Raw genomic sequence first — 21,842 nt, forward strand, 5'->3', positions numbered from 1 at the left:
TCCCCCCCCCCTCCAAACTGTGACAAGGATAAGCAGAAGAGAATGGATGGAGACTGGGTCAGATATTTCAAAGAGTGAAGCCAATATTCAGAGCATTAGCCTTTACAGTGGACGAGAAAAGACCTCAGATATTCTGGACAATAATTACAGACTGTGTTTTCTGCGTTAAGCTTCAAAAATCTGGAAATCCAGACATCCTGATCATGTGGTTTCATTTGTGGATTAACATTTGATGATTAAAGTTATTGAAGGCTGAGCTAAGGTCCAGCAAAAGAAGGACTGAGGAGACACCCTGCAAAAGGTTGTTTGTGACTTTAACTAGAGCTCTTCAGTTTAATGCAACTTTGTAAAGGCAGATTGAGAGTTATCAAGAATGTTGTGCTTCTCCAACTTTCCTAAATTGTGTCTCAACAAGCTTTTCTTATATTTTAGCCATCAAAGGTTTTGAAATAGGTGTATAATTTGTGTGAAGTGCCAGGTCCAGGTTTGGCTTCTTCTGCAGTGGTTTGTATCATATCTTCTGCTCTTGCTCTTGACGAAGGCGGTCGCACTTTTCTCCTCCTCCTCTCCCTTAGCTTCCCTGCTTAGCCTCTTGTGTCCTTGTCTAGTCTCGTGTTTTTTGTGTTACTTTTCCCTGGAACACTCTCACAGTCTGTTCTCTAAAACCTAAAAGAAGAATTATGGGTTGGATCAACTGGTCTCTGAATGCAATTGACACCCCTTTCTCAACGAGAAGTTTGGGCTCGGGTGAGCCTGACTGCTGAAGATATCTACCTATTCGGAACCATGGTAACAGGGTTCTGGCTGATCGGAGCTGGCTTGGTCCTGACTTATCGAAGAATTAAGGAAGCGGAACCGGCTGTTCAAACCCCCACAAGGCTGCCCGCTGGGATTGAAATGATGGGAGAGGCGTGAGTTTCTCAAAATGGACTCATTGAGTGCAGCACGGAGAAGATCTTGGAGCTTACGGCTGCCGTGAACACTCAGAATAAGATCTCTGAGCGCAGACTGGATGACATCTCGGGGAGGCTCACTGCCGTGAATTCTCAGAATCGGCTCCTTGAGCACAAGAAATGACAACATCACAGAACGCAAGTATGGCGAAGCTCGCGGCTCTCCAACGGGAGATAGAGAGACCAGTGTTGGACTGTAGAACTGCTTTGAAATTCATATGAGTTGTTCGCACTAAAGTAAAAAGCACCATCACTTCATGCGGAGACCCTCTCAGCGCCAGCTGCGGTCTCAAGGCTGGAGCTGAACAACAACACCCTGATAACAACTGTGTTTAGTCTGTTCCTTCCCACTCCATGCAAGGCCACCTGGGTTGGCTAGAAGACTGTTTACTTAGCCTGGCAGGGAGGAGGACACTGTCTCAGCTGAACTCTGGACACACACACACACACACACACACACACTCATCCCCCCTCCCTTTCCAAACGCCTTCGATGCTTGTGCCCTCCTGGGAACACGGCAGGTCTGAGCCTGCGCTGGATGGTAGCGCTGGGCAGGATGGCTGCTGTGTTTGCTTCGGATGACTCCTCACCCCCCACCCGACCCTGTGGCTTGTCATGTGTTCCATAATGTTGTGCTGTGGACATTTATCCTAACCCTCTCTCTCACCTTGTACCGCGCCCCAGGACACTGGGATGTGGATCTTGTGGTTAGTGGACGACCTGAGGAAGTCATGACCTCACAGGTGAAACCTGTATCATGAGATTTTACTCTTACATTCTCTCTGCGTGATGTGGGAGGATCCTTGGTGTCCTCACAACACTTAAGACTGACAAGCTTTGAGGTTAAAGTACAACTGCCTGAATCTCCCCCATCCCCCCCCCCCAAAAAAAAAAATACACTGAAGACACAGTTGGCATGTAATCTAATTACATTTGAAAGTAACTGAAGAGTAGCAGAAAAAGCTTTTATTTAGTTTTGCTAGCGGAAGTCGCTCGACTCCAATAAAGAAACCAGAAAAGCATCTCAGAACATCAATAATATGAATATAAGATCTCTCAAAATTACAGCAAAACTGGAGCTCAGGCGACATCCCAGAATCCCGCAGGGCAGGAAGTCGTCCAACAGCGTCAAACGGAGCAGGGGACAGTCTTTGCTTAGCAAATGAGAAGCGATCGCTCGTTTATTGCAGTGATACATTAGAGATCAGTTCTGCTCGACCCATCAGAACCATCAGCATCGATTTTTTCAGATGCATAGAAACCGCAGACTCTCAGAACACATAAAAACCTCCAAACACGGAGACAGGAAGTGAGTTTCTTCACTCACTAACGAAGGCAACGTCCGTCAAACGCAGAACCGAAGGCAGAACGCGATGAGGAGGACGAGCGAGAGCCGGACCGGCAGTCCGACTCCGGGGCGCCGTCCGGTTTCTCACCTTTACTCCTCAGGAAAACAAACATATGATTCAGGTGCGGAAGCAGGACCGAGGCCGGCCGGAAAACAAACCAAAATCAGAGCCGGAAGCTCCAATCAGAAGTCGTAAAAATATCACGTGAACTATTTTTCTGAAGGGAGGAGAAAAAGGAAAACCAGCGTGAACTGGTTTAAACTGGTTTAAGTCAGCACAAGTTAAACTGGGGTTAACCAAATTAAAACAAAGACCTTTGAACTAATCCAAACGGGCTCGTTCTAGTTTTAAAGAGCGAACAAACAGGAAGTGGTCACGTCAGGACGTAAAAATCTTTTTTTTTAAACTCAGAGCTCGTTCCTGATTTTGACCCTTGCCTGCTTCCGTACTCTGAATGCAAATACAGGAAGTGAGATACAGAAGTGAGAAAGCGGGTGCAGCTGTGTTCGAGATGAAGGAGGACGTCTGTCCCAGCGCCCTCGCAGACATCCTGAGGTGGCGTTGGATGGCGGTGCAGAGGGTGCGGGGTCACGGGAGCACCTGGGTCGCCCTCAGGCTCTTAAACCCGAGTCAGTCGAAGGGGCTGAAGTCCCTCTCCAGGTTCTCGGACTCGTCATCGTCGGAGAAGAAGTCGTCCTCGTCGATGTCGTCCTCGTCGTAGTCCTCGTGCCACTCTGGGACGTACTCTTCATCGTACTCGTCATCGTCATCCTCTGCTTCGTCGCCGCCCTCCTCGCCCGTGTAGTTGTTGTTGTCAGAGTCTCCGGAGTGGGACGCCCGGTCCGACTTGGACCTGCGTGAGAGAGAGAGAGAGCGCGTCAGTGTGTGCACATGCTCAGTACGCACCTTCAACCTCGCTTTACGTTGCAGGAGGCGTTACTCACACTTTGTTGGCGTCGGCGTGGTTGGACAGGTTGGAGGACTGAGTGGACTCTGGTTCCTGGCTGCCCTTGGACTGGTATCCAACACGGAAGTCCTGGAGACAGAAACAGGAAGCAGTGCAGCGATGACATCACAGAACATCCCATCGCATTTTGTCAGGAGGTCAGAGCAGCGCCCTCTGAAGAAACAGCTAAAGAAGCTTTTATTTTGATAGGTTTTATCGTTGACTGAGGCTGCTGACTAATGTGGTCATGACACGACAGCGCGTGGAGGCGGAGCTCGCCGTCACAGCTCTGACAGTAAACGCTGTCCATGGTTTTACGGGCCGTGTATTTTCTGAGAGTAGTGAACGCGTCTGCCTCAGAAATAAAAAGTTCAGAGTGAAGCGACTTTGCCTGCGCCGTTCTTCACATGTAAACGCCACCGCAGGAAGTGTCAACAAATCTGCAGCACCAAACACGCTGAGCCACCGCCGTGGCGAGATCTTTTTAAAGCGTTGGATTTAATGTCAAAGACTGAAAACGTGCAGAGCTAACTTTTTACAGCGTGCATGATTTTCACTCCGCCCCCTGCAGGATCATCTAAGCCTGTCAGAGGAATCGGCTCCGTGATGTGGGCTGAGGCGCATTCCCAGTTCTGTCATCAGAGCCGTAACGCTCGTCGGCTCACCAGCTCGGTCTCACATAGACCGAACTGGTTCTGGAGCGAGTACCTGGGTGGAGTGCTGGAGGATGGCGAGGAGGCGCTCCTGGATGCGGCGGATCAGCTCGAGTCCAGTGTTCAGGTGTTCGGGTTTCAGCAGCCGCACGCACGAGGCCAGGTCAGTGCACTGCAGCAAAGTCTCCTCTGAGGAGAGAAAACCAGCAGACACACCAGTGAGACCAGTTCACACAGGCCTGACGAGGATCAGAGGATGGGAGCCTCACCCAGCAGGATCTGCAGAGCGTTGGTATGCAAGTCCAGAGCCTCGGTCTGCTGCTCCATCACGTCCATCTTCTCCGTCTCCTGGTTGTAGTAGCTGTACACGCAGGAGTAGGCCAGCACCTGCAGACAGAGCGGAGGGCACGGTAAGGACACGCTCCGACCTCAGCGGGAGCGGCTGAGGAGGAGGAAGACGACGGGGACGATACCTTCCGAGCCTGAGCGAGGACTTTACAGGCGTCGATGACGAAGGTCAGAGACTTCATCTGCAGAGCCTCATTGATGGACGACACTTTGTTCTCCAGGTTGATGGCAAAGTCCTGCAGACACACACACAGACACCACCCGGTCTGTCAGCTACGTCACTGTGTGATTAAATACAGCGGCAGCCTTAGCCTGGAGCTATCCACAGTATTTTCAGACCCCCGACCCCTGAGCTGGGCCGGGGGTTTCAGCAGATGCAGGTGTGGGGTTCATTTGAAGCGCCTACATCACCTTGAGTTATCGCATTGACAAATTTATACTTATGCGCTCTTTGTACTGACTGCACGGCCTGTAGCGGGCCACAGCGGTGCTCTTTGATGGTCTGTAGTCATACCTTGGCCTGATGGTGGAAGGTGCATCTCTCGTTGTAATCCTGGAACTTCTTCTCCTGCCGCGCCGCTTTACTCACCTGCAGACAGATAACACCTTTAACACACCGTTTGCTGTTCTGATTGGCTGACTTGTGTAGTCACATGACAGCATGTGGACCAACCATGGCAGAGCAGTTGTAGTAATCTTTGTGTGTTGGTTTCCATGGTTTCAGGCAGCGCCAGCAGAAGCCATGGTTACATTTGGCACAGGTCATACTGAGGAGAGAGGTCATCGACATCACCGTTACCAGCACGTCTGTGCGCGTGCGTGTCTGTGTGTGTGTGTGTCTGTGTGCGTTCGTACTGCAGGCAGCCTTCGTTCTTCTCGATCTGAGCCTGGCAGCTCGGGCAGCGTTTGGAGATTAGCTTGGCGAGGTGTTTGCTCTGAGCCTCCATGCTCATCCCTTCGTAGTAACCGCCGTCGTCCATCCACTGGGACATGTGACTGCAGCTCGCTGGGTAGTGTGCCTGCAGGAGGGGTGGGGGGAGCGGTCGCATGTTTACATACCTGGCCTTTAAACGGTTTAACGCAGCAGCGGTCACCCGAAACCCAGGTGCTGCGACTACAACACACAGACTGTATAGAGAAGATGGACATGCACCCACTGGTTTCTGTGCTTCGTTTGGTGCGATGAGCAAGAAGGTCACCTGACTATGGAGCCGCTCACTCATTGGCTAACGGGATTTGACTGACAAAGCATCTGCCAACAAGGATGCTCTGCATAATCTTCATGTTTTATTCAGTTAGACCTGGAAGGACCAGATCAGGTGACCAGGAGACTTTAGCCAATCAGACGTCAGGGGAGTTGCCCCCTGCTTGACACTAGGCAGAATGCAGGTTTAGGTAATCTTTTTATACAGTCTGTGGTAAAACAAGGTTCCCGTGGGAACTACAGCTTCACCTATAAACTGAAAGCATGTAAGGTGACCTCTGACCTCAGGGAAGTTGCAGCTGAAGCAGGAGGACCAGCAGCACTTTGAGCAGGTCGCCATGCTGCCCGTGTTCTCCTTGCAGAGGATCTGATCGCAGCCCTGAGGGTTGGTGCACCACGTCAGGTTGGAGCAGCACTCCACGTAGCCTCTCAGCAGGGCATTCTCATACTGCGGAGAAGGAGGAGCTTAACACCCATAGACGGGACAGGCAAACCTGAGGGTGGTCAGGTGGTGTGTTACCTTGGCGATGGTGTCCTTGTCAGTGAGGACGCTGAGGAAGAACTGGGAGGTGGGCTGAGCCTGGCAGTCTGTGATTGGACAGTTGCAGTTCATGATCAGGTTCTGCTCGATCCTCGCCGTCAGGTACTCCTGCCAGCACGACTGCACGACACACACACACACACACACACACAGTCAGACTCACGCCACGCCCACGGCAAACATCAAGAACTGAGAGCGGCGCTGACCCTGCAGCAGTAGTGCATGCAGCTCAGCGAAGGCACCAGCTCCATGCCGCAGCTCCACGGGCTCAGGCACACTGGGCAGGTGGAGGCGGGGCTCGGCGGCGTCTGAGGGTTCAGGAACTTGAGTCCGGCAGCCACGATGATGGCGTCAGGGTCGTCGGTGTACCGCTGCACCAGCAAGTCCACGTTCCACTTACAGTGAATGAGGAGGTGCTCGGCCCGGTCCAGGTCCAGACTCAGCGTCCCCGCAACCTGAGAGGACAGAGAGGTCATCTAACGCACCTGAGGGGGTGGAGACTACGCCTCATGAACCTCTGACCTCACATACGCCTATGCAGCATCTCACCTGTTGAACCGTCCTCTGCATCAGCTGACGAACGTCATCCTGCGTCATCGTGCGACCCATCGAGAAAAGAACGGTATCAAGAACGCCATCCTCGAACCGCTGCGGCACAGGCACCAGACTGCAACATACACACACACCTGAAACACTCACACGCTGCAGGAGGACTCTTTGATAATCAATGAATACGATTATTTTTTAGTTAATGTATCAGTTTAAGACTCTCCAAACTGGTGCTTTTACTTTGAAAACTCACCTGGTTTAATACAGGTAACACTGACTCACTGCCCCCTCCTGTGGCACACAGTGGTATTGCACCTCGCTCACATCGGTGTTTAACATTCAATCTTAGTTCAGTTTTTATTTCACAGTGAAGAAAACTGGGAGTCATTTCGTTGAATGACTAACAAACGTAAGAACCAAAACGCCTCCAGCTCCAGACCATTTAACAGATGGCACCGAGACAGCGCCCCCTGCAGACCAGTCAAACTTACACTGTTTAAAAAAGTAAAGGCGTTTGTGAAGGTTTACGTTCTTTTGAAAGTCTCCGTCTCTGATGGCTCCCTTGTAAAGAGTACGACTGTTTGTGTAACCTGTGCTGGGACAGGAGTGTGCGCCTCCACCGACTGCATGGCAGTGAGTGTAATACCTGTAATCAGCATGTGCGCTCCTCACACTCATTATTCAGTTTCTGGTCCTGACATGTTTTGTCTCATTGTTATCACCCTCACTGACTCTCATAGTCAGAGGAACGTGGAAATGACCCACGGTCTGACAGCAGCAGCGTCTGTCCATCGTTTCATTCTGCCGCCTCTCTCATTCGCGGCGCTGTCAACCGTAAGGGCCGGACCGGAACACGTGCAGCTGATAAACAGCTGAAACCAGCCGCTGCAGGAGAGCAGCTCAGGTCCTGATACCCTCACAGTTTAACGTGGACGTGAAGCGCTACACGCAAAGCCTCATTTACCCCACGGAACCCCGCCCTCAGACACTGACGCAGGTGCAACTCTGTCTGTGAACCTGGGTTGAAGAAATAACAGCTTCAAGACAAAGCTTAAAAGGTTTGACATCATAATGTGCCAACCACACAACGTCATGCGCCAACCTGACAGAAGATGGCGCTACGCCTGTTTTTAAACCCAGGTTCACAGCCAGCGTTACAGCTGTGAGAGCCTGAGGGCTCCGTGGGCCTGCGTGTAGCGTTTCACGTCCTCTTTAATCCAACGATGACTTGTACGCACAGAGACGAGCTCTGAAGAATCACTGCAGCTCAGTTTGATCCTCATCAGTTTATTTGTCAAAGGTTTGCTCGTCAATCAGCATTTTAAATCAGAACAAACAAAATCAGCGTTTAAACTTCATTTTCTTCTTCTCCTTAAAGTCGAGTTCGGCTTCGGTGTGATGTGAACAGATGTCAAAGATGTCAAAGGTCAAACAATATTTACAACATCGTGTCTGATCTGTTTCAGCAGCTTCGTTTCACAGACGTCCGATTTCTGATCGATCGGCCGATCAGATAAACGTCGAGCCGATCAAAATCAATCGAAATTTACAGCCCATTCAAGTCTGTGGCCTCGTTTGAGGCTGGCAGACCGCCGCAGGCCCCAGCACCGCCCTTTTCTACAACTGCATTCCTATTGGATGATAATAAAGACAAAGTGCTATTAAAAAAAAAAAAAAAAAAAAAAAAAAAAAAAAAAAAAAAAAGCTGACGTGAGTGAATAAAATAAAGTCAAAGAAGAAGAAATGAGAATTCTTCTGGTTCAGAAACGCCGTCTGTAAAACAAAGCGCTCTCCTGGCTAAGCAGGGCGTGGCTTAGCTGAGACTGACAGACTGAACCCACGTGTGAAGTCAGAGGTCGCGGTCACACCTGATGTCGGCCCGGCTGTTGGAGGTGGCGTCCTTCCCGATGTCGGCCCGGCTGAAGGAGAACTGGGCCTGGCCCTTCTGCGGCGTGGACGGGTCCTCGGGGACGAACTCCACAATGTGCGGGTTCTCGTCGTTGCGGCGGATGCAGCCCTTGCTGATGACGTGCATGATGCAGGACAGGACATCGCTGGTGCTGCAGCTGAAACGGCCCGAGCCCGGCGAGCGCGACGCCTCCTGCTTCTGACACGAGTCCAGCACCTGAAAGAGAGCGGCGCAGGTCAGAGCCTTGACATGCCACCACGGGCTTTTATTTTGAAGGAGGCAGGCAACCTCTGACCTTGAAGACGAGGTTGTCGATATGCATCTCCTTCTCCTGCTTCATGATGTGGACGATCAGGCAGTAGATGTAGTTCCTCTTCCTCTCCAGTGTGCCCGCCGCGTCCTCGTCCACGTTCAGATACGTCTGTTTGGGCAGCAGCCACACGGACGCCAGCGCGCCCTCCTGGCTGCGAGACGCCACCTGCTCGTTCAGCTGCAGCACACCTGATGCAAAGAGATGCAAAGTCAGAAAAGACGGACAGCGGTGCTGACACACGTGTGCGTTTGTGAGGCGGGTCTGACCTCGGGTGGGGTCGTCTGGGTGGCTGCAGGTCAGCGGCCCGCCCTCGCCAATGAGAGGCAGCAGAGCGTGCAGCAGCACGGTGGCGGAGAGGCCGCTTGCCTGCAGCAGAGCGTCAACTCGAACCTCCTGCAGACGCACAGAAACACAAACATCACACGTACATCAAACTACGCACTCACTCCTCCAATGCCACAAACGCGGCGGGCAGCGAGACCACGAGGACCTACCTGCTGGCTGTTGAACTGCAGCAGCACGAACATCTGCAGCGTAGAGACGTGCAGCGTCCAGCCGCCGAACTGCAGCTCGGCGTGCCCGAGCCACGTCCACTGCAGCCGCCGAGGCTTGGAGTGGCACAGACCGTATATGGACTGACCTGCAGACAGGAAGTAATATCCGTCAGTTCGCGTGAGGTAATACTGGTTGCTGTTGGAAATAGGGGTGCTGATGTGGGTGGAGGTGCTCACTGTGGGTGTAGAACTGGGTGAACTGGTTCAGGTAGGAGCAGAGCTCCGGGGGGAGGTGCTTCGCCGGCTCGTCCAGGTAGCAGAGTGAAGAGACGGCCCAGCAGCGCGGCGACAGAACCAGGACCTGGACCTCCGCCTCCTCCTCCAACTCCGCCCACTCCTCCTCCATCACCTGCAGAAACAAGGACACACAATGAGACCCTGCAGGCGGCGATGGGTACCTGGGGGCAGAGCAGACATGCAACCTGGTCGTGCTCCTGCAAGCTGCGGTCCAGCTGCTGCAGCCGGTACAGGTGGAACTCCTGCTGCAGCTCGGACGACTCGCTCAGGTTCTTCAGCATCTGCTGTGGGAAGCGGCTCGGGAAGCAACTGCCGATCTGCTCCGCCACGGCGTGCTCCAGCCACACGTTCCCCTGAGCCAGCAGCCGGTCGCCCAGATAGTACCTGCACAGAGCGAGAGACTGTGAGCGTTAGAGACGCGGGAGGCTCGGCGCAGCACGGCGCTCGTGTGATCGCACCTGTAGAAGTGCTCGAAGGTGCTGGCGAGCTCCAGGCCTGACAGGAAGAGCATCGGCTCCAGAAACTGCTGCAGCCGCTCCAGAGTCTCCACACAGCCGGATGCCATGCCGCTCGCCTGGATCATCTGATCGATGTACTGAGCGAAGCGCTCGCTCACCTGCGTGCAGCAAACACAACAACGTCACACCGTGCACCGAGAACACGAGAGCTTGGACGGACGCGCAGCGGCGCAGGCACTCACGTGCATAGCTCTGAGGATGGAGAGCTGCAACAGGGCGGTGGAGAAACCGTGCCGCAGGGCAAGGACGAAGGCGGTCTGCTGGCCAAACAGCTCCTCCATGGCGTTCTTCAGCCGAAGGTAGAGCCGCCGATATCGCTCCACGAAGTCCGGCAGAGTGCAGCTCGCCTCCAGGAACTTCTTCACCTGAGGGGAAGGAGTCACGTTTAGCTCATTAGCATCTAAACCCTCAAACAGGAAACAACACTGAACAGCTGACTCACCTGGCGTTGTACCACTCCCTGCCAACAGAGGGCGATGCCCGCGATGCTGCTGCTGCTCTTCACTTTGGGTTTGGCTGAGGACGATGAGGAGGAGGAGGTGGAGGCGGCTGCGGATGCCTCTTTGTTCTTTCCTTCTTTACCATCTGCAAGAAGACGACATTTCAGACGTCGGATTTGGGGAGCGCACGCTCGCCGGCGATGAGTGACGGGGAGGTGAGATGAGAGCGCGACAGCCACAAACGAAAAGTGAAGCCGAGCGTCGGTCCTTCTTTTCCCACTGAAAAGAAACCGCGTCAGGGACTGCGATGGGAACAGGAAGTAAACAAAGAGCGGCCCAACTGAAGGAAAACGAGATGGAGGACGGGCGCGTCTGAAGGAAGCCGAATGTTTCAGTCGGTTCAGATGAGGACGAGGAAGGTCACCGGGCGCCGCCTTGCTGGAGGCATTTCTAACAAAAACGGGTGCTTTTGGGCTGCCTGTCAGACTCCTCCCCCAGCATCAGCAGCTACAAACTTGTGTCAGCAGCCAGCAGGGGGCGACACCAGCTTCCTGCCCTCATGTGGACGCATGAAATGTCAAAGCGTAAAAACCAAACTAACAGGGTCCGACTGCAGCGCCGCCGCCCTCTCAGGCACGTTTTAGTTGCCTCTGCTGGTGAGGAGGGGGTACTGCACCAAAACAGAGCGCCACACCACCGTTTAAAAACCGAAGGGTTCACTTTAAATCCGACTCACAAACAACAAGCGTCACCTCCTCTCAGTATGTTCTGATCTGACGGACAAACAGGAACAGGCGAGTCTTTGATGTTTCCTTTGTGAGGTTTTAAACAGCAGACGTGTAAATTCAATGCAAATATTTTATCTATTCGTAACACGGCTGTTCACACCGAACGCATCACTGTGCACAACGAATCTGTGGCATTTATTTTTCAGATCAAGGTTGATGTTTCAGATACGCATAAACACATCTGACCCATCAGATGTATAAACACATCGGATTGGTGCTGTTGCTCAAAACGCACGCCGGTGCTGAAGACAAACCGACCCGTTTTACCTCAGACGCTCACCTACACCTGCTCAGAGTCACTCAGGTGCCAACAGGAGCTCAAACTGCTGACATCCTGAACGTCTTAAAACCATCACGAACACCCTGAAACACTAAGAAACCAGCGTGAAACCATCAGCTTCGCTGCGGGATCAAACCAGGAAAAAAAAGAAAGAAAGAAGAACAGCCAATCCAAATTAAGTAGCGCAGAGCCGAACCAATCACAGCGTCACGTGACTTGTTACGTACAGCACAAGTGCCAAGCCGCACACGTGTATTTGTTTGGGAAGCAGCCAGCCGCCGTGCCGCCGGGTGATGGAGGAAATGAGTGTGCCGACTAGAGAAATCAACCGAGCGTGACCGAAGAGAAAACAGATGATGGTTCCAACGCCGGAGAGATTGTCCAACGGAAGAGCCACAGAAGCTCCGTAGTGTGAAGGTATTTCTGCTATTTCAAGTCAAACAGAGCAGCTGCACTGTAAATGTGCCGAAAGCAAGTCTGGAAATACAATAAAGCGGTGCAGCTCAGTCTCTGACTGGAAGCGCTAATTCGTCATTCGGCTTTTGTCAGACTGAAGTAACTGTTAAAACTGTTTGAAAAGCTCAGCTATACAACAAGGAGAGATTGAGAATTTCCTTTTAGTTCTCAGTTTATTTGATATTGACAAAAGTTAGTCAGTTTTGTCTGTTCTTCTGTAAAACAAACTAAGATTTATTTTTAGAATTAATATTTTGTTTCTAAGTGGAATTGACAGTTTAGTCTGTTTCGTTTGTTCTATTTTGAAACTTAAACGCTTTAGCGGCTGCCTTTTGTGTAGTTTGCAATATTTGCCTTTATTTATCTGAAAAAGTCTCGTGTTCCTTAAGTACATCTACCCTGTTGAACTTATTATGGGAAATAAATATTTAAAAACAAGCTGCTGATTATTTCACATTTTACTTGTGAGCAACGGCACATTTAAATCTTACAAATATAGTTATTTGGCTGATATCGTGATAGATATCGTTATCGCCTGAAATGAAAAAAACATATCGTGATATGAAAAAAAATCGCCCAGCTCTACTTTCGACCCAAGTTGAAATTGAGACTCAGAGTCGCTGCATCTTGTAGCTGTGTCGTCTTAAATTGGTCATGTGATTTTGATGCACCGAGGTGTCCATCGACCCCAGAGGTTTAAGCTCCGCCCAATCATCAGCTCTGTGGGATGTTTGAATGCCGACAATGATAACCAAAAGGACGACACGAGATCACCGTTTTTATGGAGACTGAAATCTTTTTAAACTCTCCCCATGAACGACCTGCGACGGCGTCCCCGTGGCCTGAATGGCGGGTGGTCACCCTCAGAAGTCGTCAGGTTGAGTCTGCGTTTTCTTTTGTTCAGGATGAAATACGACGGCGTTACGGTCCAACCCGGAGATGGCGGACGAGCTTGTGTTTTGCTTTTGTTTCAACGGCGGGAAGAAAAGTGAGATCGGTCCGACTCGTGCCGACCCTGACGTGCACTTTGACCCCTTGGACCTTCAAGCCCAGCTGTTTTTTTGGAGTCACAGGTGAGTGTGAAGCACGGATGACATCAAGCAGCCATCATCGCCCTCACTGTGAGGTCACTTAAACTGTCCTCACAGTCACCGTGACGACGCCAGACTCAGACAGGATGGCAGATCTGAGACTGCGGCCGAGGTCAGATAAGAACGCTCGACCTGATTGGCTCAGAGAGGAGGAGGGAGGAGGAGCGCAGCTGGACCCTGGAACAGACGTGGCCTCTGAACTTTGCTCTTACTTACTCTTCAGCTCTTTGCTTCTGTTGAGACCTTCTGGAGACAAAATAAACTCCTTTAAGTTATTAACATCCACAAAGGGTCAAAGGTCAGCTTTTAAACACACATTGCTCCTAAGACAGAACTTCCTGTTTGTATCATCAAAGATCCTCTGACCCCGACCACCACTGACACCTAAAGACAAACTAATGCACTTTAATCCCAGGATCAGACAAACCCGACAGGAAAAACACGAGGAAGCTATCACAATAAAAGCCACGAACATGCTCCGACTCACTGGATTTGACGGGCGGTTTGAGCTCCTCGCCGTCCACTCGGCTCGTGTCCACGTGGACCAGCAGATGCGTGAGCCGCCTCACTCGGGAGTTAAAGATGGTGGCCCGACTCTTACAGCGGCGAGGCGCCTCCGAGTTATCCAGATATTCACTGAGCAACCAGGACAGAGGGCTGCACGCAGAGGATTCTGGGAACACACAGACATCGGGCCGCTTTAACGAGGTCATAAAATAAAACATCAGAATTCAAGAATTAATAATCTAATCAACGAGGACGACCTGCGGCTGTAACGAGACAGGAAACCATGTTTCTACAGACACGAATCCAAACGCTTCGATCAAATCAACAAACCTCAAAATACATAATACAGCAAGACAACGTGAACAACTACACACAAAAACCACAACAGATATATTCATGAAGACACCTGTGTGTGTGTGTGTGTGTGTGTGTGTGTGTGTGTGTGTGTGTGTGTGTGTGTGTGTGTACCTGTGATGCTGTGAACGATGGGGGTGATCAGAGCCTCCCAGCAGGTTCGACCCAGGGCTTCGGCCGCCTCTGCGTCCGACAGGAAACGATCGGCGAACATCTGCTCATGTCTTAGAGCGCTGTTCAGTCTACACACACACACACACACACACACACACACACACACACTTTTCCAGATACTTGTACTTGACTAGATGCAGTAATAGAGTATTTACTAGTACTCTAACAATATTTTCAGTGAGTATTTGTACTGCAGCCGTTCACCGTCACGACTGAAACGCCGTTAGAGCGGCTTGGCGAGTTTCTCGTGGTTGCGCAGACACGCTCACAGCGAGCTGGACTGTCATTGGACACGCCCACAGTCTGAGTACACGTGAACGGTTTGCATGTAAAACTTTGTGCTCTAACGTTTCCTGCATCTTTGCTTTCTGACACGCCGTACTTTACAGTACTGTCACGTCATTTTAACAGTATTTCCTGCAGTACTTGTACATGCTAGAGAGCGGCAGTACTCTGTATGCAGTATTCATACTTGTTGAAGAGCTGCAACAACTGCGTCTTGTCCTCCATCACCTCCTGACACCAGGTGTGGGCCTTGGTGCTGTAGAACAGGTAGGTCCGGCAGCACAGCTGCTCCTTGAAAACGGGCCAGAACGTCGGCTTCGGACCGAGAACCTCGAAGCCGTGGACGCGGGTGTCGATACCGCCCTGTGACAGAGAGGGAGGGGTCAGCGAGAGGACGGGAAGCTAAAGGAAGCTGACGTGAACTTGGTCTGACCTGCTGGCACCGCTTGACCCTGATCTGGACGATGGGCCAAAACCGGGTCATGTTCTCCAGCAGAACCACGCGGCTGGCCGACGGCGGCACGTTCACCTGCGGAGACGCAGACGGGACGGGTGAGGGAACGCTCGGAGCGAGCGCAGCACGAATTGTATGGAGACTCGCACTCACCGTGTTGAGCTCCGTGTTGATGTTGGTGGGCTCGTCTCCCCCCAGGACCAGAATCCGGGCCGGCATGTAGCTCGAGTCCTCGCTGGCCACCAGGATGGCGAGTTGCCTGAGCGGAGACACAGACTGTCAGGTGTCAGCGTTACCCGAGTGGCGGGAGTAGACAGCGAGGAGCTGGGGCCCCGCCTACCTGATGATGACGCCTCTGTGCATGAAGATGTTGATGAAGTGCGAGCCGGTGCAGCCGTTGGACTCCCAGTAGGTTTTCGGGTTCTTGTCGGTCAGCTTGTTCGCTCGATGGTGATTGGACGACACCTCCACCTTCTCCCAGCATTTGTCCTCCTTCAGCTCCACGCTGGACCCTGGACGCAGCACAGACAGTTAGAAGCACACCTCCCCCAGTGCGCCAACAGCCCCTCCCACTGCAGATCTAAGGTAGAAAAGCACCACCGGAGGGCAGCGTGAAGCGGCTCTGCTCACGGAGCTCAGCGAGCTGTGAAACCAGAGCGACGCCGATTATCAGCAGCCTCTGAGGAAACACACCACCTGATGCCACCTCCACCTGTGACACTCAGGGCTGGATTTAAATCTGCACCAACAATAACACACACTGTATATAAAAGATGGACATCTGTTCTCCAACCTACAGTGAACACTGAGGGGGCGGCTCTGACTGTCACACTGCATGCTCATTGGTTACTGAGACGCCAGTCATGAGCGAGCTACGCCCGTTTCGCACGGCGGCGGGTGGCTGCCACGCCTAACACTCGACCAGGATTGGACGTTCACTATTCTTTTGTTTTGCGGTGAAACGTCAGGATTTAACCAACCTTGGCACAGATTCCTGAGAAACACGTCGAAGAAGGGAATGTTGATTGGCTGGTGGCTGCGGCGGTGCTCCTCGATCTGCCCCAGCACCATCTGACAGGAAACGGGAAGACGTTACTTTAGAATCAGAATACTTTATTAATCCCGAAGGAAATTAGGGTTACAGCAGGCAGCACGCTAATGGCGCATGCGCACTTACAAAGGAACCTTCTGACCAACTTTACACAAACATCACATTGGGCAGACATGTCAGAAAGGTCGGCTGATAGGAAAAAACAACGAAAATACACTACATGAGGTAAGAGGAGGAGAAAAAAACTCCACTCAGACTGAGCTCCTAGTGGGAGAACAGTTTGATAACAGAAAAAACACCTCAGCACAAAAGCACATGACTATCAATACACCATAGAAACACAAGACAAGCAACAGGGGCGGGTAAAGGGTAAGAGAGAGCCGGCGTAGACAGCGCATCCGGTCCTGCAGCATGTCTGCGCCGGTCCAGTCGACCGCCATCTTCCCTGGTAGGAGACAAGCATCGAAGGCGTTTGGAAAAGGAGGGGAGATGAGTGTGTGCTTATCAGTGTGTGTGTGTGTCCAGAGTTCAGCTGAGACAGTGTCCTTCAACACAGCTCAGAACAGCGAACAGCTCATATGAATTTCAAAGCAGTTCTACAGTCCGACACTGGTCTCTCTATCTCCCGTTGGAGCGCCGTGAGCTTTCTATGATGGTATCCAAACTTACGTTCTGTGATGTTGTCGTTGTTTTTGCTCAAAGAGCAGGTTCTGAGAACTCACGACCGCAGTGCACTTCCCCAAGATGTGATCGATCGCTCAAAGGTGTTGTTCGAGCGAGCCCCTCCAGATGTAATCCAGTTTTCCACTCAGAGATCTTATTCTGAGTGTTCACGGCAGCCGTAAGCTCCAAGATCTTCTCCGTGCTGACTCAATGAGCCCATTTTGAGAAACTCACGCCTCTCCCATCATTTCAATCCCAGCGGGCAGCCTTGTGGGGGTTTGAACAGCCGGTTCCGCTTCCTTAATTCTCCGATAAGTCAGGACCAAGCCAGCTCCGATCAGCCAGAACCCTGTTACCATGGTTCCGAATAGGTAGATATCTTCAGCAGTCAGGCTCACCCGAGCCCAGACTTCACGTTGAGAAGGGGTGTCAATTGCATTCAGAGACAGTTGATCCAACCCATAATTCTTCTTTTAGGTTTTAGAGAACAGACTGTGAGAGTGTTCCAGAGAAAAGTAACACAAAAAACACGAGACTAGACAAGGACACAAGAGGCTAAGCAGGGAAGCTAAGGGAGAGGAGGAGGAGAAAAGTGCGACCGCCTTCGCTGAGAGCCAAAGACGAATGTTTGCGTTTGAATCTTTACGTTTGCTTTCAACCGAGCGAGGGTCGTCTCCAGGTGACAGAAGCCCCACCCCCGTGTACCTGGATGCATCCTGCGAGGACGCTGGTGGTCATCTTCTTGTAGAGGCTGGCGTACTTCTCGCAGTCGGTGATGAGGTCTCGGAGCTCGGTGACCAGCAGCAGGTTGGTGCTGTGCTTGTCCAGCGCCTTCACCAGCGCCTCCTTGGTCCCCAGGCGGCACATGACCACGGCGTAGTCTTTGTTCAGAGACGCCAGCCGGTACAGGAAGCGGATGAAGAGCTGCACCACCTGCGGGAGGAAGCGGGAGGTTAGCGGATGTTGGCAGCTTTACCTGTGAGCGCGCTTGGAGCTAGCTGACCTCTCTGTCATTGATGAAGGCCGTCATGGAGGACAGGCAGGGCTCGATGCTCTCGTGCCACGGCAGCACGTCCTCCTGGTAGTTGTCCAGGAACTTGTTCAGGATCCTGCGGGAGCGTAAAGAGCCAATCAGACAAGAGCATCCTCATCAATATTAAACATATTACATCCACTCAGGAAGAAGCTGCACAATGTGACTGAGCTATAAACGTGTGGCGGCGGTGGGAGTGCACACCCCTTTACCAGCACCTGTTGCACCTGAACGCAGCATTTTGATCACTCATCATCAAGGTGAGCAGGGTCAGAGGTCAGCATACCTGAGGATGGACAGCTGGACGGCCCGATCGCCTCGGTGCTGCTCAATCAGACGGACCAGGTCCTGGTAGGTGTCCCGACTGTGAGTCACCTGCACGGAGACGAGACCCGGGGTTAGAAAACACACCTGCGGCGCGTGCACGTGTGCTCATGCGTGCGTCACATCACCTGGCTGCGCTCCTCCTCCAGCTGTGAGGCGTCGTCACACAGCAGCTGCTCCAGCGTCTGGATCACCTCCTTGGTGGCCGTCATCTCCTTCAGACTGACGACCAGCATCTGCAGCTCCGTGTCCTTGAAGTCGAGCTGCTCGCGGCTCTCTGAGCGCGCAGGTTAACGAGCACGAGTTAAAATTAGCACAAATCTGAATGGACTTTGGCGGGAGTGATCAAAGCGTGCGTACCTTTGCTTTCCAGCTTGTGCACCATGGAGATGTGGTTGAGCGCAATGATGGCGAGCATGGTCTCGGCGCGGGACAGACTCAGACACTTCTTCAGGACGCTGGTGACGTCGCAGGCAACCAGCTGCTCCGCGAGGCTCTTGTGGTTGGAGATGAGCATGATGATGACGAGTAGCCCGTTCCTCACCGACGGCACGCAGCTGCACAAAGAAGGCAGTGTCAGAGCGGCGAGCACACGGCGTTAACTGTACTCGCCGAGCCAAAAGTCACTCACCCTTTTGTGGTCAGCATGAGGTCGATGGCGGCCGGAATGGCGTCCAGCAGGCCTCTGGAGCCCTCGGGCGTGGCCGAGCCGATGCTGGCAAAGATCTCCAGCATCATCTGGGTGCCTGACTCTGAGAGCGGCGGGCTGCTGCCTACGCTGCGCAGGTCATGTTTACTGGCGCCCGTGATGACCTTCAGAGTCTGAGAGGGGGAGGAGCCAGTCAGGAATCATTTCACAGCAAAGCGGCAGATGAGCAATGACCAGAAGTTTTCTCACCGCCAGCGCCAGCTGCTGCACATGCACCACGCCCGAGAACTCCTGCATGCAGGACAGGATGGCTTTGACCCCACCCTCGGTGGCGAAGGAGACCCTCCACTCATACTTGAGCATGAGGAGGTGGGTCAATCGGAGCGTGCTGACGACCACGTCTTTGGAGGCGGAGCCGAGCAGCTCCACCAGCAGCTTCAGCACTTTGTCCCTATGAGAGTAACACGCCGTCACCTTCTACTTCCTGCCAAACACTATCACAACCGGCGCCCGCCAGCGCAGCAGGTCAAGTTTTTACGGTAACGCCACAAAGAAATAAGGCAATCTGACCGCGTTTGTGACGAGACTCCGCCCACATACCGAGGGTGAAGGTTAACATCGGGACGACACAGGAAACCGCTTGGCGGTGTCTCACCGTACAGTCTGGGCCGAGTCACTCCTCGTGGCGTTCTTCTCCTGCGTCCCCTCCACCAGCCGGGTGAGGAAGAGGACGGCGGCGAGCTGCTGGGTGTGGTCTGAGCCCGACCCGCCCTTCTTCAGGACGTCCACCACCTCCCCCAGCTTCTCCAGCACAGTCTTCTTGCCTTGCACCCGTGGGTTGTTAAACACTGCAGGAAGAGAACACAGGTGAGTAACAGCTCGCTCCGATACCTGAACCAAGTCTGGAACAGGCCCCGCCCCCACCTTTCATCTTGTCCTCCAGGTCGTCGGGGTATTTGCTGACGTCCTCTGTGGGTAGGTCACTCTCCGTCTCCGAGTTGCAGCAGCCAGAATCCACAGGAAGCTCTTTCTTGGCCTTTTTGGAGACGGAGCCCATCGCTGAGGACGAGGAGGTCGAGGCAGACGAGAAGCCCTGCCCTCCTCCGCCACCTCCACCCAGCCCGGACGAGCTTTCAGCTGCAGAGACGCACAAACGAGCACAGTGAGACAAGGGTGTGTCGAGGACGCGCCTTACGAGAGGCGTGTTGTTTGTTTTCTTACCCAGCAGCTCTTCGTCCTCTAGGCTGGCTCCGCCTCTCTTCAGGTAATGTTTGGTGAAGGCGTGGGAGCACAGCAGGTCGCCGAGGCACGACGACGGCAGCTTCTGCTTCAGGTAGTGCAGCAGCTTCTTGGCCACGTCTCCGGGCACCGACAGGCCGATGAGAGACGAGTCGTCCAGCTCCGCCTCCTGAGGACAGACGTGGTGACAATCAGGCTTTTCAAACCACAAACCCGGATCACATTTCACCGCAGACAAGCCAGGCGGCCGCCATCCCGCCCTCAGGCTCAGGTTGTACCATGTGACTGGGAGGCGCCCTCGCTCACCGTCGCTGCGATAAACTCTGCAGACTGATTTTTATTTTCAGAGAAAGTTTCAGCTTCTCGCGCAGCGACTCTTATCAAAGGACATCAGGTGATTTAGTGACACTCTTACGTCACAGGCAGCTGACGGTCAGATCCTCTCACCGCAATGATCCGCCTCCCCGCGCTCTGACTTTAAACCTCAAAGACGAAGGGGTCTCCTACCTGGTCGTCGAGGCTCTGCAGCAGGACGCCGTTGACCTCCTGCTGCTGCTTCGGCTCCAGTTTCTTGATGAAGAAGAGGATCTCCCACCACTCGGCTCTGCTCAGAGTGACCGGCTCCGTGTTCAGACCCTCGGACAGGTAGGGTAGAGAGTAGAGACCGCCGGGAGGCTTCGAGAAGAAGGTCTGGCTCACTGAGAGAAGAAGAGACGTGCTCAGACTGCGGAGGAAAGCAAAGGAGCAGCGGACGGTGCTCGGCTCTTACCTGCTGAGAGTTTGAGCGTCTCTGTCAGCGAGGAGGCCTTCTCCTGTGTCTCCTTCTCAGCCTGACTGCTGCTGCCGCTCCCCAGGATCTCCACCATGTGCCAGTGGACCCAGTAAGTCCTGGACAGGGAGTTCCAGTACACCTGAACACAGCAGAGAGCGGGTCAGAAGCAGGCTCAGGTTCACGCTGATCCGAGTGCAGTTTCTAACTCAAAAATAAGAGCACGAAATGTGGATGCAGCTCCGTGTACTCAGAGTGCTTTTATTCTGAAAGTATTCACAGCATTAAGCAAGCAAGCAATTTATTTATATAGCACTTTCAGATCAGCTGAACACTTGACATGCCAAACATGATACATTGAACATGTTAAAGAATAAGAAAAATAATAAAAATTAAAAAAATTAAAATGACATTTAAAACAATAAAATCAGGGTCAGACTGTGTCATAAGCCAAGGAGTAAAAATGGGTTTTAAGATGCGTTTTAAAAGTGGACAGTGAGGGGGCCTCTCTAATGTGCTGGGGCAGAGAAGGCCCCGCCCCCTCTGAGCTTCCTCTTGGACCTGGGTACCTCCAGGAGCAGCTTGTCAGCTGACCTGAGAGACCTGGGGGTGAGTAAGGATGCAGAAGCTCAGAGAGGTAAGTTGGGGCAAGACCGTTTAAGCATTTAAAAACAAACATGAGAATTTTAAAATGAACTCTAAGATATACAGGCAGCCAATGGAGTGAAGCGATGATGGGAGTTATGTGCTCTCTTGTACGAGTTCTGGTTAAAAGTCATGCAGCAGCATTTTGGACCAGCTGCAGACGAGAGAGAAGACGCTGACTAACTCCACAATACAGCACATTACAGTAATCCAAACGAGATGGAATAAAAGCATGGATTACTGTTTCAAAATGCGGCCTGGATAAAACAGGTCTTATCTTTGCCAAACGCCTTAAATAATAAAAACTGGACTTGACAGTAGCCCTAATTTGACTGTCTAATTTAAAATCACTGTCCATCTTAAAACCCAGGTTAGTAACAACAGGTTTAAAATACTCTGCCAAGGGTCTCAAATCAATAGACGAGGGTTCACAAGGTCCACTGAGACCAAACAGAATCACCTCAGTTTTGCTTGAATTACATCTTAGAAAGTTTAGGGATATCCAAGATTTAATGTCTTCTAGAGATGCTAGAAGTGGCTTAATAGCAGTGGAAGGATATTCCATG

The 21,842-nt window shown here is 52.3% G+C and overlaps 1 protein-coding gene across 3 annotated transcripts in view; it reads right to left on the bottom strand.

Annotated features, from left to right (window-relative positions):
• Positions 1 to 1,904: 1,904 nt before the first annotated feature.
• cul9 (cullin 9) overlaps positions 1,905 to 21,842 on the bottom strand; it is a 28,725-nt gene continuing 8,787 nt past the window's right edge. The window contains exons 5-45 of one of the 3 annotated variants that reach the window (XM_085476845.1): positions 20,632 to 20,773; positions 20,370 to 20,560; positions 19,845 to 20,031; positions 19,548 to 19,760; positions 19,279 to 19,471; positions 18,873 to 19,074; positions 18,606 to 18,796; positions 18,335 to 18,531; positions 18,103 to 18,251; positions 17,937 to 18,025; positions 17,621 to 17,726; positions 17,323 to 17,550; positions 15,884 to 15,974; positions 15,244 to 15,415; positions 15,057 to 15,162; positions 14,883 to 14,978; positions 14,637 to 14,812; positions 14,105 to 14,232; positions 13,617 to 13,802; positions 13,346 to 13,372; positions 10,517 to 10,659; positions 10,257 to 10,439; positions 10,015 to 10,172; positions 9,742 to 9,940; positions 9,497 to 9,668; positions 9,260 to 9,405; positions 9,032 to 9,158; positions 8,748 to 8,953; positions 8,412 to 8,668; positions 6,544 to 6,661; positions 6,201 to 6,449; positions 5,974 to 6,114; positions 5,737 to 5,901; positions 5,105 to 5,268; positions 4,923 to 5,016; positions 4,764 to 4,838; positions 4,375 to 4,485; positions 4,171 to 4,288; positions 3,957 to 4,090; positions 3,247 to 3,338; positions 1,905 to 3,155 (exon numbers count right to left, since the gene is read on the bottom strand). In XM_085476845.1, coding sequence (XP_085332971.1) covers positions 2,933 to 3,155; positions 3,247 to 3,338; positions 3,957 to 4,090; positions 4,171 to 4,288; positions 4,375 to 4,485; positions 4,764 to 4,838; positions 4,923 to 5,016; positions 5,105 to 5,268; positions 5,737 to 5,901; positions 5,974 to 6,114; positions 6,201 to 6,449; positions 6,544 to 6,661; positions 8,412 to 8,668; positions 8,748 to 8,953; positions 9,032 to 9,158; positions 9,260 to 9,405; positions 9,497 to 9,668; positions 9,742 to 9,940; positions 10,015 to 10,172; positions 10,257 to 10,439; positions 10,517 to 10,659; positions 13,346 to 13,372; positions 13,617 to 13,802; positions 14,105 to 14,232; positions 14,637 to 14,812; positions 14,883 to 14,978; positions 15,057 to 15,162; positions 15,244 to 15,415; positions 15,884 to 15,974; positions 17,323 to 17,550; positions 17,621 to 17,726; positions 17,937 to 18,025; positions 18,103 to 18,251; positions 18,335 to 18,531; positions 18,606 to 18,796; positions 18,873 to 19,074; positions 19,279 to 19,471; positions 19,548 to 19,760; positions 19,845 to 20,031; positions 20,370 to 20,560; positions 20,632 to 20,773 — 6,345 coding nt within the window. In that variant the 3' untranslated portion in view covers positions 1,905 to 2,932. Of the gene's footprint in view, positions 3,156 to 3,246; positions 3,339 to 3,956; positions 4,091 to 4,170; positions 4,289 to 4,374; positions 4,486 to 4,763; positions 4,839 to 4,922; positions 5,017 to 5,104; positions 5,269 to 5,736; positions 5,902 to 5,973; positions 6,115 to 6,200; positions 6,450 to 6,543; positions 6,662 to 8,411; positions 8,669 to 8,747; positions 8,954 to 9,031; positions 9,159 to 9,259; positions 9,406 to 9,496; positions 9,669 to 9,741; positions 9,941 to 10,014; positions 10,173 to 10,256; positions 10,440 to 10,516; positions 10,660 to 13,345; positions 13,376 to 13,616; positions 13,803 to 14,104; positions 14,233 to 14,636; positions 14,813 to 14,882; positions 14,979 to 15,056; positions 15,163 to 15,243; positions 15,416 to 15,883; positions 15,975 to 17,322; positions 17,551 to 17,620; positions 17,727 to 17,936; positions 18,026 to 18,102; positions 18,252 to 18,334; positions 18,532 to 18,605; positions 18,797 to 18,872; positions 19,075 to 19,278; positions 19,472 to 19,547; positions 19,761 to 19,844; positions 20,032 to 20,369; positions 20,561 to 20,631; positions 20,774 to 21,842 lie in introns of all 3 variants that reach the window. The other 2 variants (XM_085476844.1, XM_085476846.1) reach the window with 2 other exon arrangements.

The sequence above is a fragment of the Copadichromis virginalis genome, linkage group LG13, assembly GCF_057382275.1.
Source record: "Copadichromis virginalis isolate Kocher_CV1m ecotype Utaka linkage group LG13, C_Virginalis_male_GT1.1, whole genome shotgun sequence".
In the NCBI taxonomy this organism is placed as follows: domain Eukaryota; kingdom Metazoa; phylum Chordata; class Actinopteri; order Cichliformes; family Cichlidae; genus Copadichromis; species Copadichromis virginalis.